Source organism: Drosophila nasuta, chromosome 3, assembly GCF_023558535.2.
Source record: "Drosophila nasuta strain 15112-1781.00 chromosome 3, ASM2355853v1, whole genome shotgun sequence".
In the NCBI taxonomy this organism is placed as follows: Eukaryota; Metazoa; Arthropoda; class Insecta; order Diptera; family Drosophilidae; genus Drosophila; species Drosophila nasuta.
The window spans coordinates 33,414,328-33,434,151 of record NC_083457.1 but is presented as its reverse complement, the minus strand read 5'-3'; the positions used below and the strand labels follow the sequence as shown (position 1 = coordinate 33,434,151).

Here is a 19,824-nt window from a genome sequence, read left to right as displayed (position 1 = left end):
AACACAAGCTCAGAAAATGTCGCAAGGTATTCTACAAAACAAAGATCCTAAGATCGCCGAGTAAATAATTGGTTCATTGGTGTCTCTTCATTCACATATACAAAATTTATTTTACTATCAATTATCTTTACTCGTAATTCTCGAACAACCACGTGCATTCGTCGCGATGAGCTTCAAAATCCTCAGCTCGTCGAGCATATGCATAATGTTTATCGCCATCCCATTGTACTGAATCGCCTCCACAGAGCACTAAGCTGGATGTCGCATCATCGTAGAATGCCAAACCGTTGGGCACCAGAACTACACGCCACCAATAGTAGTCGTGGCTTACGTAAAAGTTCTTGGTCACTCGTGTGCTTATTGGAATAGTGCTGTTTACTGCCGCACAGTTGAAAAAGTTGAAACGTAAAGCAACCAAAGTCTTGTTGTGGGCCACTTCAATTATGTAGTCCACACTATTCTCGTTCCACGGTGCCCCGTCGTGAGTACAAATAGTCAATGTCCCATCTTGCTTTCGACAACTAACAAGGTAGTCTTCGATATCTATGTTTGCCCGACGTAAGCTGGCCATAAAGGATGTGGAGACCCAATCAATATAATGCGGGAACAATCTGTACACTTTCCGACGCAGGCGGAAGTCTACGCTTCTTTGATATGCCGGTTTCACCATCAACTGTCGAAGATTGTCGAGCAATTCAGCGTGCGCACTCGAATTAGATTGCACTTCGGGGCGATTCAGCAATTGTAAATGTGCCATGGTCAGTTGTTCCGAACTTGCACCGAAGAAGCTCAGCCGCTGAACTACATTCAGTGGGGATTCGGAAGAGAGCACAATGTCAAATAGAGCCTCAAGTATTTCTTTCGTGTAATATTGTTCGCTTTCTGTCAAACGCCGCAGCAGTCCGGTAATCATCCAAAACTTGGTATAAGAGTTATTGGTCACTGCCTGCGAAAGAACCTTAGCGCTACGTTTGACGAAGACCCGATAGAACCTTAATGGCGAAACGTAGTATTTATTGCGGATTTGATTGTAGAAATCCAGAATCTTAATGGGATCACTTATGGTTTTCTTAGCGACCAGACATAGTGCCTCGTATATCGCGTCTTCCATTTTTATCGAGCGCCTTTCTATATTTCTCGCCATATTTAGCACTGTGTGATAACGGTTGACGTCATCATTGACAATGACACGTATAATAGCTGCCAGGTTTTGAGGACGTCCGGCTGTTGAGTTTGAGGGACACTCAGACTGATTAAGTGGGAGTTTGTTGATCCTTCCAATTACTGTAGCGTAGCCTTTGCAAATCAAAGAAGTTTCTCCGTCCTTTAGAGTTAGTCCAAGAAGCAGGAGGAAAAGAACTATCTTGGATGCCATTGCGGCTGAAACTGTTTTCTCTGCTCAGAATGCGCCGTTTAAATCTCATTTTCTTGAAGTATTATCAGTTGATTTAGGTTTCTGAATTGTTGGGGCAAAATGTCATTTGTCATCTTTCCGGTATGACAATCATACTTTCAATTGAGTCAAGAGCAAAAGATCATTTCGGTGCACAACCTTGAGATTAATTGCAAAAAACCAAAAAAACATTTTATTTGTGCTCTAACATTTTAATTATTGCATTCTGATGATTAATATAGGCTTTTGATTTTGATTTAACTAAAAAATTAGTTCCAATGTTTACATTTCTTTGAATTATAAATAAAAAAAATTTGAGTTGAGTTTTATTATAAATCAATGCTTCAAGCTTTTGTAATTTGTTGTATTCTGATAGCATAAACTGCTTTGCGTTTACATCTGATTTTAAAACAAAAAATAAATTCCAGTCGAGGTTGCTCGATCGTAAAATACCTACTAACCATGGTACTGTGGTTGGAATTTGCTAGGTGAATTTACAGATTATATGTATACTAAAATATACTATAGAGCATATTTTGTATAACGACATCGTCATTAATTAAGCGAAAAATATAAGGTTTGAAGTCTGAAATTTCGACAGACAAATGTGGTAAACCAAACGTAGCAATGAGCTGGAATTTACTGCATAAGTTAGATCAATCCAACTAGTTGATGTTCTCGAAAAACCACGTGCATTCATCGCGATGAGCTTCAAAATCCTCAGCTCGTCGAGCGTATGCATAATGTATGCCGTCATCCCATTGTGCTGAATCTCCTCCACAGAGCACCAAGTTAGATGTCGCATCGTCATAGAGTGCTATACCGTTGGGCACCAGAACTACACGCCACCAACAGCTAGTGAAAAAGCTCGTTTGTTCCATTGTGATTGTTGGAATGTTGTTGTTTAATGTGCCGCAGTAGTTCCCGTATTTATCTATACCAACCAACGTCTTGTTGTGGTCCGTCGCGATTGTGTAGTACATCATGTTATCACCTTGCGGCGCATAGGTGCTAGTACAAATACTTCTTCTCCCATTTTGCTTTAGGCAACCAATGAGGTAGTCTTTGGTATCTATATTTGCTCGGCGTAAGTTTATTAGAACCGAGGAGATCCAATCAAGATAATGCGGGAACAGCTTCCGCACCTTCCGACGCAGGTAGCTCACCACGTCCCTTTCAAATTTCGGGTCAATCATCACTTGTCGAAAATTATCAAGCAATTCAGCGCGCGCACTCGAATTGGATTTCACCTCGGGGCGTTTCAGCAATTGTAAATGTGCCATGGTCAATTGTTCAAGACTAGCGCCGAAATAGCTCAGACGTTGAACCACATTTAGCGGGGATTCTGAAGTGAGCACTGTGTCAAATACAACCTTAAGTATCTTTTCCGTGTAAAATCGTTCGCCTTTAGTCAAACCCTGCAGCAGTCCGTTGATCGATAACTCAGTAGGCTGGTTAGTTACAGCTAGCGAGAGAGCCGTAGCACTGTGCTTTACAAAGACACTATAGAACATGACTGGCCACATATTATAGCTATCTCTCATTTGCTTATAGAAGTCCATAATCTTAATGGGATCAGTTGTGGACTTCTTAGCGACCTTACATAGTGCCTCGTAGATCGCATATTTCATTTTCATCGAGGGTACGTTCTCCGCCATATTCACCACTGTGTGATAACGGTCCACGTCATCATTGACCATGACACGTACAACGACTACCAGATTATGAATATATCCAACTGTTGAGTTCGAGGCACACTCGAACTCATTAGGTGGGAAATCGTGAATCCTTCCATGTATCCTAAGGCCGTATGAGCAGGTCCCCCTAGAGTTTCCTTCTCTTAGAGTTAGTCCAAGAAGCAGCAGGAACAGAACTATTTTGGATGCCATTGCGGCTGAAACTGTTTTCTCTACTCAGAATTCGTCGTTTAAATCGAATTTTCGTAAAGTCTTATCAGTTGAATTAGATTTTTGAATTGTCGGGGCATAGTGTCATTTTGTCGTCATATTTGCGTGTCAGTCTAGAACAAAATACCATTTCCGTACCCAACTGAGAGATTAACTTGAAAAACAAAAAACTACATTTCATTTGTAGTATTATTGTCTAAAGTTGAGGAATCACCAAATATTTTGAGTTCACTAAAGCTTATCAACAACAATTATTACAGTTCAAAGGGTCACATTTGTTATAATCACATATACTATAACATTTCCAGAATTCGCAGTTGTTTTTTTAAATAAATATTTTTTTTTTTGGGGAATTTAATGGATATATTTTATATAGTTTTAAGGTCTGCCTGTTACTTACCTTATTTTTTCGGCTATATATACAATTGTATGTTATATATTTTATACATCTAGCAAACAATACTTTGACTTGGACAACAGTTTCGAGTGGTGAACATTAAGTTGAGTGCCATGGCACTTTAGTTTCAAGTGGCCGCTGATTTTTGCACAAATTGGCAACATGTTTTGAGCACAGCATCGTTAACCCCACAAATGTGGGTCGTCCATAAATATGATTGCGAAACATTTTACAGCCCAGTCGAGGGTAATAAATCGATGGCACCCCGTATAAGATTGTGCTCCCCGATTTGGCGATCGTTTTTCGAACTCAACTATAATGCTCATGATTTGGCCTGTTTCTAATTTGAGGGCACATTTTAATGGCCTGAGTGCACTACGTATTCAATTAGCAAAGTTTTATGACTCCAGTGAGGCAACTCGTGGTAGTGAATAGATTGCAGAACAAGTATGTTGACATCTCGAGCAGCAGCTGTGAAGTTATATCAATGCCAGAGGATTGCTACAATCACAAACAAACGAAAAATGAAACTTATAATCTTATTATGAGTTGGTGGAAAAAGCGTGAGAAAGTTGTACAAAGATAAGACTTATTAGGGTTATAGTTGAAAAGCACAATTGAGGTATCCCCACTTAGAAAGAATCTGATGACCCCCAACAGCGAGTCGTAATCGAAATACACGGCAGCTAAATTAGAGGTTGCATTATATCCCAATACGGATACTACGGCCCAATTAGCGGCTAGATCATAAACCAGAAGCCACAACTAACTCAATCATTACGCAATTAAGGGAACACAACTATATAGTATAGATATAATTTCCTCAGCACACATTAAATCACGCGACCCATTAATAAAATTGTTAAAATTCTCCACTGCGGCGACGGCGTCTTCGACATTTTAATGGACAAACAGAAGTTTTCTCTCTTATACATATATATTTAATCATTGTCGCTTGGCCATAGATATGCCATAATTCTGTTGAAAACAATTTGTATGCTTTGATTTGTGTGGCAAGCTAGAGATGTTGCCTTGGGCTTGCTCGCAGCTGCAGCTATTTTATGGCCCTGTTTGTAGGCCATTAAATGATTGTGTAAATTCTCCAAAAACAAAATAATCAAAATTTCAACAATTTTTGAGAAGAAGACATAAAAATTATAGATACAGATATACACACACACAAAGTGAGATATTGAAGAGTGTTAAATAGTTGTTGTTTGTGGGGTCAATTGAGTTGCCAGTGGAGTCGCCACCTTTTGTGGCAACTGTACAATCTTTTGCCTTGTTTTTTGATTGACAATTGTGCAGCAGCAGCGTGTGGCACGTGTGGGGAAGCAATGGGGAGGCAAGCCGAGGCCAGGACTTATCAAGGCGGCATCTAATGTCATGCCTGACATGCGATGCGAGAGCGGAGGGGGACAAAAGCAAGAACTGTCACTTGATGTTAGTCGCAAGCGTTGCCATGTGACAGTGCATTCATTTCTCATCATCTGTTGCACGGGGCACAGCCCGAAGACGCAGGCGCAGGCGCACACAACATGTGTTGCATATTACTTGGAAAATGCCTCAAATAGTTGCGGCTTTTGCCTGCAGATGTTTTAGCTGCTCGCGCCCCCCGTTTTGCTGATAACTAATGCCTAGGCCTAGGTCCAAAGTGACGTTTTCATTTTTCGGAAAATCCCCCATTTGACTTGTCTTTGTCGTTCGTTGGTCGTTGGTCGTTGTTCGTTGTTCTCGAGTATTTTTAGCACGTGGCGAACGCGCGCGCGTTTAGCCGAGCGACCCCAACACGACATCGAAACCAGGGGAAATCCCCCTAGCTACACCCTCCACCCTCTTGTCGCGCCCCAATAGGGCCGCCCTCGTTGTATCGTGAATGAAAATGTATAAATACAATTTGTAGATCGCTCTGCGTTCTGGGGAAATCCATCCGTGAAAATGTTGAAAATATCTCCTGCTGAGTTTTTCTCTTTGGCGCACTTTTCACTTTTTCTATTTAAACAACAAAATTTCTTTGGGGGGGGGGAGCCATCTATGTAAGTCGGGATTTCACTTGATGAGCTGTTGAAGTCTCAGTTCTAATGAAAGTCCACAAATTGATTTATTCTACTTGTTTGTTTTAACACCCAGCTGTAATTCAATAAAAAACGCATTTGCTTCGCTCGCTTTCAAAGACCTTTATTGCTAGCTAACTAAATGATATGGTATATAAGTAAAATATAATACATTTCACGCCCTTTAACTGTCGCGATCCTCAATGCGCACCACGACAATAAGTCCACCCACATTATTGCCATCGTTCCAGAACGTGATGATCGCCTTGACCAGACCACGCGGCACCTGATCGGGCCAATCTTCGATGTTGAATATCAGTTTCTTGATGAAGAATTCACCTTGGGGTATGGGACACGAGTCCTCGTCGACCAGTGGGAAATTTGTGACGTCGCCCTCTCTGACCGATGGCTGCACAAACTGCACATAGAACTTCTTGAAACAATCGCAAATGTTTGTGGGCGGCACATCGAACACAATGCGCTTGTAGTCGCCATCGCTCTTGGGACTCGAGTACAATTCCACCGAGACCTTGAAGTCATCGTTGTTCATGTCACCCAAAAAGGAGAAGGAACCATTCAAAGCACGTTCCTCGCCAATGGTTCGCAAAGTGTCAAAGGACACCAGCGACTCGGAGTCGCCCTCAAAGGCATCAAGTTGCTCATTGGTTACCACATAGGACTTTTCGCACTGCAAAACAGAATTTGTTAAAGATTATTCAATTATTTATTTGCGAATACTTACCGCAATGTGATGCAGCAAGTGCAATAAGAGGAAAATCACTGTCAGCTTCATGGCAACGTTGCACTGCACTCTGGTTCATCATTCGAATTCAGAGCTGTATTTATTTGTTGCTTTTGCACGCTATTTTCATGTTATTATACAATAAAACTACATATATTGTATAATAACATGAAAATTATGCCTTGTAATATTTATTGACAACAATGTTATTGACTGATTACAATTTACAGCAACTAACAGAGGCGACTCTTGTTTTCATTGTCAACAAACTAATAAAAATGTATCTTCCTTTTCGAATCAGCAGAACTCAAATTATATTCTAATGATTAAACAAGGCTGCACTTTCAATTCGTTTGAGTATGCAAATCGAAACTCCAATTAACGCCTAAGAACGTGCCAAGTTGGGCAATTGATTTATGCCTCCGCCTGCGCTTAACTAACGGCAAACTAAACTCTTGGCCATAGGCTGAACCTCACGTAAAGAACACCCACAATGCCTGGAAACCCCGTTGACTATGCCACAAACTGCAGAGACCTCCAAAATCAATCAACCTCGATTTTACATTTTTTTTTTATCTTTTTTGTGGTCTCGACGAATGAGCAACGGAAAAAAGGCAAAAACTCGAAAAATCATAATAATAAATTGCTGTGATTTAATCAATTGTAGCAGGTGTTTTACAACTGCACGCAGTGATCCAGCAGCAAGAGCAACAATAACAACAACTGCAATAACAAGTAAACTGGTTGCAACGATTCTTCAACTCGGTCTTCGGGTGCCACACTTCATACTCGATACTCCATGCTCCATACTCCATTTGTGGGTTGTTTGATTTGCGCAAATTAGCGCGTGCAAAAGACGACGACGAAGAAGTCGAACAAATTGCCACCTTTGGGATGACAAATATTAAATGCTCTGCCAACATATTTCCCCAGTAAAACCAGTTGAATTGAACAATCGGTTGATTAACGTTGATGTTACTAAAATGATTTGCACATCCGAGCTGTTGAATTACCTTTTTACGATCTAAGAGAACTTCTTATAATATAGACTAGATTGTGGATTGCATTTCAAAACGTATTTTAAGGTAAAACTACTATTTTGATTTGATGCTACTAAAAAGCTTCAAAGTAATATTGTCTAAGAGAATCTTGAATAGGTGAACATAGATAATGAATATTTCATTTCAAATATAATTACAATTGTTTTAAAACTTATATTTTTAGTTTAGTTTATTATATAATTTCAATTATTATTGATCTATCACTAAGAAATTAAATGGACATGATACGTTAATATTTTTGTAAATAATTAATATACTTCATTAACCAAATGCTTATGTGGATATTTTGTAAATATTTCTTGTACTAAAAATGGGCATATTATATGTATGTACTTGTTGTCTTTATAAAACTATTCTATATATAGTAATCTATAATCTAAAATTCTTTCACGGGTTGAATTGCATTTTCTATTATTCCAGTAAAGTAGTCTTATTATAATTTGCATTAATACTTGTTGATCGCATTAAAATAATCTTTGCATTTGTTACACATTGTATAGTAAAACTTTAATAGCTTAAGCAAGTGTATTGAATGCAACAAACCTGCTGCAACGTCAGCCCCCACAACATGCTGCATGCTGCACAGATCACGAAACCATTGAAGTCGATTTGCACAGTATTTGCCATAAGTTTACACCCACGCAACCAATAAACCAGTAAGGTGTTTGCCAAAGGAGTTGAAAACTGAAAAGTGACAGCCGTCTTTATATTTTATGAATTTGGATGTGGTAAATGAAATAAATAAATGAATTAAATGAATTGTACTTCAGGCAAATTTAAACTGTCGACTTACAAAATATTTGAATTTATTTATATTTAATCCATTACTTACTTTAAGCATTTTCATTTTAAATTGAGCTTCAAGAAATGTTTGAAAATTCTAGTAATTTATTTCGACCGCTTACAAATCTCGTGAAGAAGATATTATCAGAGACAACTCTTTTAATGTATAGATATTAATTCTTTGATAGCACATAATTAATTTGAATATCTCAAATGCCAAATGTACAGTGGGCATTGCGTATGATGGATGCCTTGGCAGTCAATTGCGTTGATTTTATTTTTGGCATTTGCCCTTTGATTGATATTAATGGCGTGGCATCAATCAAGCGAGGTTACAAGTGGTGGCAGGAGGCAGCTTCTCATATAACCGACTGCCACAATATCTCATATCTCAGATGTGCAACGCCTCATGCGAGTGTGTGTGTGTGTGTGTGAGACGGTAGCCCGAAACCACAGTGGGGCAGTCAATTATGCCATTTGGCCCAAAAACCAAAAACAAAAACGAAAAGAAACATTCATATGTGCAACGGCTGTTGTTGCTTGTCGCTTGTTGCTCGTTGGATTAGGTCGCCTGATACGTTGCGCATGCGCACCGCATGACGTCCAATAAAATTAAGCGCGTGTTGTAGTTGTAGTTGCTGTTGTTGTCGTTGTCGTTGTAGTTAACGTTGTTGTTGTTGCTATTGTCGTTGATGCAGCTGTTGTTGTTGTTGTTGTTGCGGCTGTTGTTGTTGCCGATGTTGCCCACTTGACCAACAAACGAAACAACACGTACAAAGTTTGACGCGTGACGTGCTTGGTTGGCTCATTAGTTACACTGTACATCAAAGTAATAATGAATATGAATGCAAAATAATGCAAAAATAAAATACTTTTGAAAATATTAGATTGAGTATAACAAAATAACATATTTATTTTAAAAATACACAAATTCTTAAACATTTAATGAATATGTGTACATGTAAAATAGTTCAATATTAATTGAACTTGAAATTCGCGTGTTTTATTTATTAACAATAGACGTGCAACTAAAGCTACTAAAAAAGCTTAGTAGTGCAACAATACTCAATATACTATTTTAAAATATTTTCTAGTATAAACATTGAAAACATTTTAAAGAATTCTAATTTACCGTTTATGAAAATAAACACAGTAACTTCATTTTTATGATTAGTTGCATGCAAAATAAAGAGAAATTCTTAATCTTTGTATGTTGCCTATAAGAAACATAATATCGTTGTCATTATATGTTCATTAAAATAATTTAAATTATTTTTCAATATTATTCGATTTTGTCTATCTATGTATGTTGTAGTATTTTTTCTATTCTGTGTGATCCTTCAGCATTTTTCTTTGAAAAAGGGTCTTGAGGTGAATCAGATTTAGAATTACTTTTTAAATACGTCGTCAAGGCTTTTTAATACAAATTCAGCTCATCAAGAAAAAAAAAAACTTTTAGGCAACTAGGCATTTCTAGTTCGATGATACCACAAAATAAAGTCTTTCTATTTCTGATAGATATCAACATATGATAGATACCAACATATAGCAAAAAAAGCTGTTATTGCGTTTGTGTAATAAGAAGACTTCAGACATTACATATTAAAATATCATCATCTTTAATGTATCTTTTCTAGCTCGTGTTCCATTGAAGCGAACCTTGGTGCGTTCAAAGTTCATATATCTTAATCCTTATAAAATATGCAAAATCCGAGGACACGTAATAATTTACAACTTTTAAAAGCAGGCATAAAATATATGTTTTTTTATACTCTCATAATTTAGAAAATATATTTTTATACCTACCATTTAATAGCTTCTGGTACCGCATTTAGTTGCGCTGTGTAGCTTGCCACTGCCACTTGTGGCACGAACACATAGCGCACACCAATACAAGGGCAACAACTTTCGCATTAGGCCAATGCGGCAACAATAACAATTTGGCGAAGTCGCAGTTGAAGTCGTAGTTGTAGTCGAAGTCGTAGTCGTAGTCGTAGCTGAAGTCGCAGTTGAAGCCTCGGAAGCCGCACACGCCTGTGTAGGAAGCTTTGATGGTGAGCCTTTTAACATTTATGCCAAGTGACTCTCGTCTTGGCTTGGCTCCCCTCTCGCTCTTGGCCACAGCCTGGGGCTGCTACCTGCTGCCCTCTTTAGTTGTTTGGCTGTGCATTGCAGTTAATTTTCGCAACGACGCAATAGAGCTGCAGCTCTGCAGCTCCCACGCTACCCTCCCCAACAGCAACCAAAGCAACCAAAGCAATCGAAGCAATCGAAGCGGCAGCTGCAGCTGGTTTAACAACCTGCCGACGACGCCTTATCACCTGCCTTTGGCTCTGTCTCTGTCTCTGCTACAGCTGTTTTTATTTATTTTTTCATTAATAATATATTTAGTAGCCCGCTGCTGATGTTGTTGTTGTTGTTGCGCAGCTTGTTTTGGTTTTTTGGCGCGCAAAATTTCAGGTTTCGTAATGCTTATCGAGTTGTTGTTGTTGCTGTTTTTCGCTGATCGGAGTTGCAATTGAAGTTGGGCTAGGCGTGGGCTCTGTCTCTATAAAGTCTGCGCGCTCAATCAAATTGCATTTAATTAATTGAAATACGTTACTTTAATTGCAGCGTAATTAAAAGTTTGATTTATTTAATCAATGCCTGACTATAGTATTAACTTTATATATAGAGAGAAACTTCAACCACATCGTACATCAAGTGCCTAGACTCTGCACTCTGATTATGCTAATGTTCCTGTCACTTTGACTGCAAATTGCAAATTGTTAATATACTTTCAGAATATGCAAATGAAAAGGCAACAACTGCTTTCTTGATTAGAATACCCGCTATAATCAAACTCAAAGGGTATTATAACTTAGTGTCTGCAGGAAATGTTTGAAACAGGCAAAAGGACTCATCTCTGAGACGATATAGCCATGTCCGCCTGTCTGTCTGTCTGTCTGTCTGTCTGTCCGTCTGTCCGGATGTCTGTCCGTCCGTATGAGAGTCTAGATCTCAGAGACTATAACGGATAGAGATATAATCGTTTTTCGACAGCACTTGTTATGTTTACACGCAGATCAAGTTTGTTTCATATTTTGCCACGCCCACTTCTGCCCCCTCAATTCGATACAAATCGAATAACAAATAAAGTGTAAAATAATAAAGCTAGAGTTTTTTAGTACATACAATCTCAACTATAGTAGGTATGATTCCTGAATGAATAAAATACAAATTTTATTTGAGAAATACTTTGTTTTAGCTGTTAATCTGATATATTTGGTAGTTTATAGTATAATTCGAATGTAGTACTATATTAAAATACCAAATATATCTTTTGGTGTGCTTTTAGTATTATCGCGGTATTTTTTGCTATATTTTTATATTTTTGTATTAGTATTTGGTATAATATAAAATTAATACCGTACTGTTTTCCATTTATTCACGATCGGTATAGGGTATTTCACAGTCGATCACACTAGACTGTAGCTTTCTTACTTGTTAATATTTTAGAGTGTGCAATAATCAGTATATTATTCTAGCTTAATGTGTTTGTTAATTAAAAGTGTCGTTAGCCTGGCCCAAAAGTATGCTTCTAAAAGCTGTTTAGTTTTATTTGAATTTATTGAATTTTTACGAGTCTTGTTTTTGATATGCGGCATCTTTTGTGCCCCTGATGGCCTCCATATCTATATTTAGTTATCGCCGTTGCGTTGACTTTAATAAAAAATCAACTAATTGCCATGTGCACGGCCGTTTATCCTTGATCTTCAATGGTTCATTAACTCCCAAGCAGCTGGACACAGCAACAACAACAGCAACGAGAACAACAACAATGCTGTGGAGCGTATTTAATACAATTAACTCGGTACGTTTATAAGATTAACCTCGAGTCGAAGTCGAAGTCGAAGAAGTCGAAGTTGGAAGATCCCCAGTTGCAAGATCACGCTGAGCCTACGTAGCGCAGATTAACAATCAATTAAAATTGACAACTGTTCAGCAGTAGTTGTTGAGGAGTTGAGGAAGGCTGTGTGTGCAACGATCTGTGGCTGCCACATGGGGCAGCTTGGAAAGGAAACTAATTATAATGGCTGCATAAAAGGCGCCATTTAGACCCCGACGACACGCAATAATTACGCCCAATTAATAGCAATAACTTTGCAAATTAGATAATTTCGGTCCACATCCCAGTTGCAGTTGCAGTTGCAGTTGCAGACTCATCGTTCAATCCCTGTGGCAGCTGCAGCTGCTGTTGTTGTTGTTGGTGTGTTGCATCTGCATCTGGCAGCCTAGAAATGTATGTAATCATGGACTACGACAGCAACTAGTTTTGCAACTTGTTGCAACTATTTTGCCACTGGCCAATTATGATATTATCACACTCTAAAAGCGCTGCCTGCGATTAACAAATAACTAAACTAACAACAGGCGAATAAGTTGCAACATTTGTGAAGAACTTTCCTTACGATTCGATTCTCTTTTTATTTTTGACAACAAATGTTCATGGGTTGTAGTCTCCTGCCACCTCATTGTTAACCACTGCTGAACTTAGGCAATTTATCAAAAACACAAACAGTCGAGGAAGATGCCACAACGAGTGGCACCACAAAAACCGCCGGCAGCTGAAGCAAAGTCTAGTATTACATAAGCCAAAGTCAACACTGGCGATGTTGCTTATCTATTGGCTGCAACTGCAACTGCAACCGCAGCATCAAAATGGCACAAGATCAGCAGCAACAGCAACAGCAACAGCAGCGGCAGCAACTCAGAAAGAGTTGCCTGCCCCCAGGCAGCTGGGCGCAGCAGCTGGCAAAAGGTGGCGGCACTGTACCAAGAGAGCACAGCACACAGCAAGTGGGCTGAGCTTGCAACTGGGGACTCGAGTTGGAGCTGCAGCTTGGGGCAGGCACGCGCTCAGCACAAGTTCGAGTTGAAGTCTTGGCAGTCAGCGAGTCTCCAGCTTCAGCTTCAGCTCCAGCTCCAGGTTTCGCAGGTCTGGACTGTGTCCAGCTGGCCAAACAGTAGCTGATTCTATTGTCGCTGCTGCTGCTGTTGCTGTTGCTGCTGCATTACAATTGATTTGTTTGTGGCCTTTGGGCAAGTGACAGGCTCTCATTCCAATCAGCGATTTCGACCAGCGCACGCCTCCAATTAGAGTCTAAACGACAATTGTACTTTTAACCCAATTTACTTATGCGCACTGCGCTTTGCTTTGCTTTGCTTTACACTGCTTTACTACACTTCGCTCTTTTGTTTTTGTTGGTTCTTGTTGTTGTTGCTGTTTTATTCCCCGCTAACTGCCTTAACAATAAATCTAAATTGTGTAAAGTTTTGAAAGTCTTCTCTGTTCTCTACGCTGTCCAGCTGTCTGTCTTCTCGTCTCCTCGCCACTCCAAAACTCAGCTCAATGCGAGCCTCGAGTGGTTCCGTCGCCCCAATGAGAAGACCCGCAGTGCGTGTTGCATACCCTTACTCCGCAATTTATGAATACTTACAACCATTTAATGCTGATTATGATATACCGACGACTTCAACATTTACAAAGCTCCTTTTCTTATCGCATTACAGTATTAATCGATTTTACTGATTTTTAAATGCGATTTAAATGCATTTTTTGGACAGATTTTAATTGTTGATGTTTCAGTTTTACAAAGAAAATTAATTTCGTATCTATAATTTTTATTAAAATTACAAGATTTTTTACATAAAATCTCATATTGTAATTATTCATATAATTTAAATATAATTGAGATAATTTTTGTATCCAAATAATATTCAATATATATTTTATGTGATTATATTCCATATAAAATTAAAGTAGCACTTAAGAAATATACTATAATATATGTTTGTTTTCTGGATTTCGAACTTTTATTACAACTCTTCCTATAAAAAGTTTTAAAAACTTTCAATTTCTTTTTAACTTTTCAACTTAACCCCATAAAAATAACTTTATTTTATGTATTATGTATTATATTTCAAAGATATTTTTAAATTTACATCCTATGATTTAATTTAGGCAACACAAATAGAAGAGTTACTTTGATTTCAAAATTCAAACAATTATTATTATTTATTTTATTTTCAAAATTACGTATTAATAATAATTCCATAATATATCATTTTCATAAATTCACAATTCTAATATATATATATTTTTAAAATTCATGATATCTTAATAAAATAACTTAGTATATCGGGGATTGTTGGTTGACTTTTATATTTCCTTGATTTTATATTTCCTTGATTTTAGATTTAATCTTTCTCTTTGTCTAAGAAAGAGTATTTGAGAGGCGACTCGCTGTTGTCACTAGATTCCTTCTTGTTTATGTATTTGATTATTTGCTTAAATCTTTATCGCTGGCTGCTTGCATTGCCTCCTCCTTCTTCTCCTCCTCTTCTTCCTCCACCATCGCCTCATTCTCCGCTTTCGTATGCAGGCAACGTTCGAAGTTGAACGTCGCGTCGTTTGCATCTACATACGAGGCTCGTTGCCAGCGTCGAGAATCGGGAGTCGAAGACGAAGTCGGTGTTGTGAAGGGGAAGAAGGGGAGGGGGAACATGGAGTAGTCGGAGCCAGTGGCGCGTTGTGTGTGTTGAGATCCATTAAGGCAATGACCTGTTTTCATATCAATTTTTTTTTGTATTTTTTTTTTTTTTTTGTATGTGTGTCTGCTTTGTTGTTGTTTTGTCTCGCTCCCGCGCATGCGGCCCCTTGGCGTAGGCGTGTTGCAGTAAGGCGGTGCGGTGTGCGGTGAGGAGCTCAGAGAGAGGCACACGCAATCGGATCGGATCGCTCGGACTGCCTTACGGTCTGTCCGTCCGTCCGTCCGTCTGTCTGTCTTTCTGTCTGTCCTCTACGGCGTCGCATGTGTCCATGTTGCAAGTTGATAGTAAAAATTATGATGATTCTTGCCCCAACCCAACAACTGGTCAAACGAGTTATTCTTTTTTTTTTTCGTTTAGTTTCGTTTCGTTTTGTATTTTTGTGCCTCGTCTTCGAGTCGGTTGGGCTTGTGTGTGCATATTTATCTTGGCGTTGTCGTTGCCTCCACTTCATTAGGTCTTTAATTTTATATCGACTGGAAGCGCGTATCAAAACAGAGAAAAGGCAGTCTCAGCTCTTCTTTCTTTTTTTCCCTCGCTTTTTTGCAGTTGTAGATAGATACTCACTATAAACTCGTAACGTGAAAGAGCCTTTGGCGCGTAAAATCTTTTGGGTTCATTAGAACGTTGAACGTTGTCGTTGTCGTTGTGTTGTTGTCGTTCTGGATGTCTTTGTGGCTCTGTGGCTTTAACTGTGGATAACCCAGCTTGAGCCTGGGCTTGAGTCAGAATCTCTAGTCGTGGTCCATGGGCATTGGGCACCAAGGCGCAATCAAGTCGTTTCACTCGCACTGTCAGTTTGACAGAACATCTGCGGTTTAATCTGGTTTCGGGATGCGCCGGCTGGTTGACTGGCTGCATTCGATTCCATTCGCTTCGGATCTTCTATCTCTCTGGTACAGTACGAACGTGCAGAGTAGGTGACTTCTTCCCCTCCTCCTTACATCTCCTTGCAAAAGCTATTTTAAGTTCCCCCACTTTTTGTTGTGGCTTTGTCTAGTTGATCAACGTAACGTGACAATTGTCACAGCAAGAAATTCTTATCGAACGCACAGTTATTATTGAGTCCGACTTGTTTACGAGTATGTGAAAGGACATTTATCATAACAAGGGATTAGACCAGTTTTTACCGCAGCCATTAGAAGTAAATCAGTCGCTTCACAAAAACATTGATAATAGGGTATGAGGAGCATGTTAAAATATAGTTTTTGAAATTTGGAATACATTTTAACGAAAAATAATGCTAATATGATATTTGCTTCACATAACTAGTTTAATTTTTCCACTTACATTAAATTGAAAGACCTTCAAAACTGTAAAATCTGACTTAATCTGACTATTTTGCTCTAGAATTTTTTTCTCATATTATTAAATGGCTAAAAATGTTCGCGATATATTTACAATATATGTACGATTTTTAGATAAATTAGAACTGAAGATACCTTTAAAGACCATTGAACTTTGAGTATTGAATTCGAGTTACACTTTGCTACATAACTACATAATATGTATTTCATTTATTGAAATATATTGCCAAAAATTAATATAAATATTTCAAACATTTAGCCATTAAATAAAAATAAAATTTCTGACTATTGTTTGCCCTTTTTTGAGAGACTTTAATATTTTATATATACCCTCATTTGAAAATAAACTTTACCAAAGACTGTTATACACTTACGAAATAAAACTGGAATAATTATAGTTTCCACAGTTTATAGAATGAATAATGAAAACTATTCTATTTCCTTTCAAACCCAGCTTATTCATAAATATCACAATAAAAACTAATAATTTTAAATATATAAATAAAAATGTTTGTATTTTTAAAGAAAATATATCATTCGCAGATTATATTACTTCAATAAAAACAAATAGTCATCATTACAAAATGAACTTTAGATTAATTATGAGAATTCCTTTTGCAACCATTCATTTAATAAATAATTTCTTATTTTTAAAAATTCACTATAGGGTATTTACTAGTCAACAACTTTTTTTTTGCCTGCCTGTTTTCCACAAACCGCACTTGGGTTGATTTTTGTGCAGTTTGCTTTAGATAAGCGCTCTGAGAGGCTAATGCAAGAGACTCTTTCAATCCATTTGTACGCACGTTATTTGCCTAGGCTGCCTACATCTCTGTCTCTTCGTAGAGAGTGACCATGTTCTATGGATGGATGTACGAGCATATACCCATTAGTTATCTACATATCTGGCAGCGAGTATTTGATTAGCTGGTCTTCTCAGTTTCTTTGCTTTGGCTGCCGTTGTCGATTGTGGATTGTCGTTTGTTTGTCAGCTGAAAACATCATGCGAGTAAATATTGAACTGTTACTTAGAGTTCTGTATACACACACCGACATATATACGAGTAAGGGTATCTGCGATGGTCATGCCCAACCTTGACCATATAATTGCCAAGTGTGATTCTCAGCACTCAGGGTCATAAACTTCTAATTATTGAACAACTGGTTGCTGTTGCATCCTTGAAAAACAAATTGAAATCTTAGTTTTTATTCTGAGCTCTGTGTTGTGTTTGAGAACTCGTGTATCGCAAAATGCAAAATGCAAAATGGGCACACCCCCTGTGGGGCGGACAGCGTTGCGATTAATTGTCTTTTGGCTAGAACTGGAAACTGCATCGAAAGCATTAAATGTTCTTTCTGACCAATGCAAAATATATTGTCGATCATTTTAATCACCGTTCATTTTGCATCAATTGCCGTTGAGTGGGTGCAACATTGAATTGGATAATGATGTGGCACACAACACAGTAACGGTTCATAAACGAATGGGTAGTGAAGAGTGAGGAGGGGAGAGCGGGGAGTGGGGGGCAGCAATCATATTTCCATAACCACGAGCAAACAACGACCGCATCAAAATAATAAAAAAGAGTAAACAAATGTTGCATGCGGGTCGTCGTCGCAGATCGACACAGCACGACAAATGAATCACGCGGCGATCGGGGCAACGATCAGTCGGCACTCCGACTCCGAGTTGGAGTCTGTTCGTTCGTGTGCCCCCAGAAGCTGCAACAGCCGCAGCAACAGCGACATTGACAATGAGCCAAATACGATCCCAAATGCGATCCCAAAAGCGATTCAAAAGCGATACAAACGGTAGCCAAAGCAAAGCAAACTAAACAGCAACAACAACAACAACTGCGAGAACGAAATGATGCAGGGGCAACAACAACAGCAACAGCGAGTTGAGGTGCAACAACAACAGCAACAACAACAACATGAAACGTGCGCGTTTGCAAGAGCTTTTGGCTTAAGTTTTGAAGCATGATCGGGCATGATCGTTAAGCAGTGCACAGTAGCTGCTTCAGCGTCATAATAACAGCAACAACAAGATGTAGTAGTCCCCCTCTCCACTCTGTTTTCCCCTCATCGGTCTCCTCTTCCCCTTTCCACTGGCCAGTTAGGCCTTTTGTCTGCTTGTCTGTGGCACAGCTGCAGCGCTGCAGGGTGTACGAGTTGCGAGCTGCGCGTTGCGAGTTGCGAGCATAGTGCAACAGCAACAACCACAGCAGCAACAGCAACAGCAACAACCACAGCAACAACAGCAACGACAACAACAACGGCAACGGCAACTCGCGCGCGCATGCGCAACAAATCAACACAACCAAGTCAAATCCCCTGCTTCACCTCACCCACCACACACACACACACACACACACACTCTTCATACACACTCACACACACACTCCGCACACATCTTGGATGGAGCGTAGGAAACCGCTTAACCGGTTTTGTTGGGGTACGACAGCGACAGCGACAACGATGCACAAAGCTTTTAAGAACCTTCTTTGTTGTAGCTTGCAGTTGTCTACACTGCGCACAAAAGCGGGTATACATGTCGTAAATAATACAATAATTTTTAAAAAAGTAATAAGAACCGTAAAATATTATATAAAATAGATGAATTTTAAATTTTGTATAAGATTATTAATGATGAAGTAGTGTTGGAAAAGATAAATAAAAATAAATACAAAACAAGTAAAAAATCTACAGTCAAGTGTGCTCTGTTTTGAATAAAAGAAAAACAGTGCTAATACCGCACTGTTATTATAATACCGAAAAAATACAAAAATATACCAAACCATAACATTCAAAATATACCGTACATGTCAAAATATACCAGATTGTCAGAAAAGGCAGATAAACCCGATTGAAGTAGGCGTTATTTGCCATTCATAAACATTTCTTAAATAACTTCTGATCGCAATCAAATTCTCAGGAATCAAAAATACTATAGTTTTTAGTGAATGTAAAAAAATGATATAGTATTTGAAATACTTTGTTGCCAAAGATTACTGATAATAATTATAATAAAAATGAAATGTGTAGATATAAATAAAAAAAATATAAAATTCTTTTTAATATATATTTCTTAAAACGGACACAAATAAATGATCCGTTTCATAATATTATATTAAATTTGCTAAGAGAATTTATTTGAATAGTTTCTAATGAAATATATTGAAAAACAATTTACATACATATAATAAAAATTATTTTTACTTTATTTTTATACATTTACGGAGATTAAGCTTCAACTAAATGTACAAATCGATTTTATTTTGTTACCAAAATTTTATTTTTTGTATAAATCGGACTAATTATTATAGGAATAAGTTTAAGACGAATGTATTAGTTAGGCTATAATAAATTATTCATTAAAAATCAACTCTTATTTTAAAATGGTCTTATATTAAATAAACATTTTAGAATTACAAAGGAAGTCAAAATTTGCATAATATTTGTTATATGTTATCTAATTTGATGTAATATTTTCTATCATTTTATATCTCTATTTTTTATATCTTTATTTTTTTAATTTTTATTATAATTTCAATACCGCATACATATTAGCCGAACACAATGTTGAATT

The 19,824-nt window shown here is 38.0% G+C and overlaps 3 protein-coding genes across 3 annotated transcripts; all 3 read right to left on the bottom strand.

Annotated features, from left to right (window-relative positions):
* Positions 1–127: 127 nt before the first annotated feature.
* Positions 128–1,375, bottom strand: LOC132788176 (uncharacterized). The gene has a single exon (XM_060795508.1). The coding sequence runs from the start codon at positions 1,373–1,375 to the stop codon at positions 128–130; it is 1,248 nt and encodes a 415-aa protein (XP_060651491.1).
* Positions 1,376–2,058: 683 nt separating this feature from the next.
* LOC132788175 (uncharacterized) lies at positions 2,059–3,282 on the bottom strand. Its single transcript, XM_060795507.1, has one exon. The coding sequence runs from the start codon at positions 3,280–3,282 to the stop codon at positions 2,059–2,061; it is 1,224 nt and encodes a 407-aa protein (XP_060651490.1).
* Positions 3,283–5,858: 2,576 nt separating this feature from the next.
* On the bottom strand, positions 5,859–6,599 carry LOC132791403 (uncharacterized). The gene is made up of 2 exons (XM_060800296.1): positions 6,494–6,599; positions 5,859–6,439 (listed from the first exon to the last, which is right to left on the bottom strand). The coding sequence occupies exons 1-2, from the start codon at positions 6,542–6,544 to the stop codon at positions 5,936–5,938; spliced, it is 555 nt and encodes a 184-aa protein (XP_060656279.1). The 5' UTR covers positions 6,545–6,599; the 3' UTR covers positions 5,859–5,935.
* Positions 6,600–19,824: the final 13,225 nt, after the last annotated feature.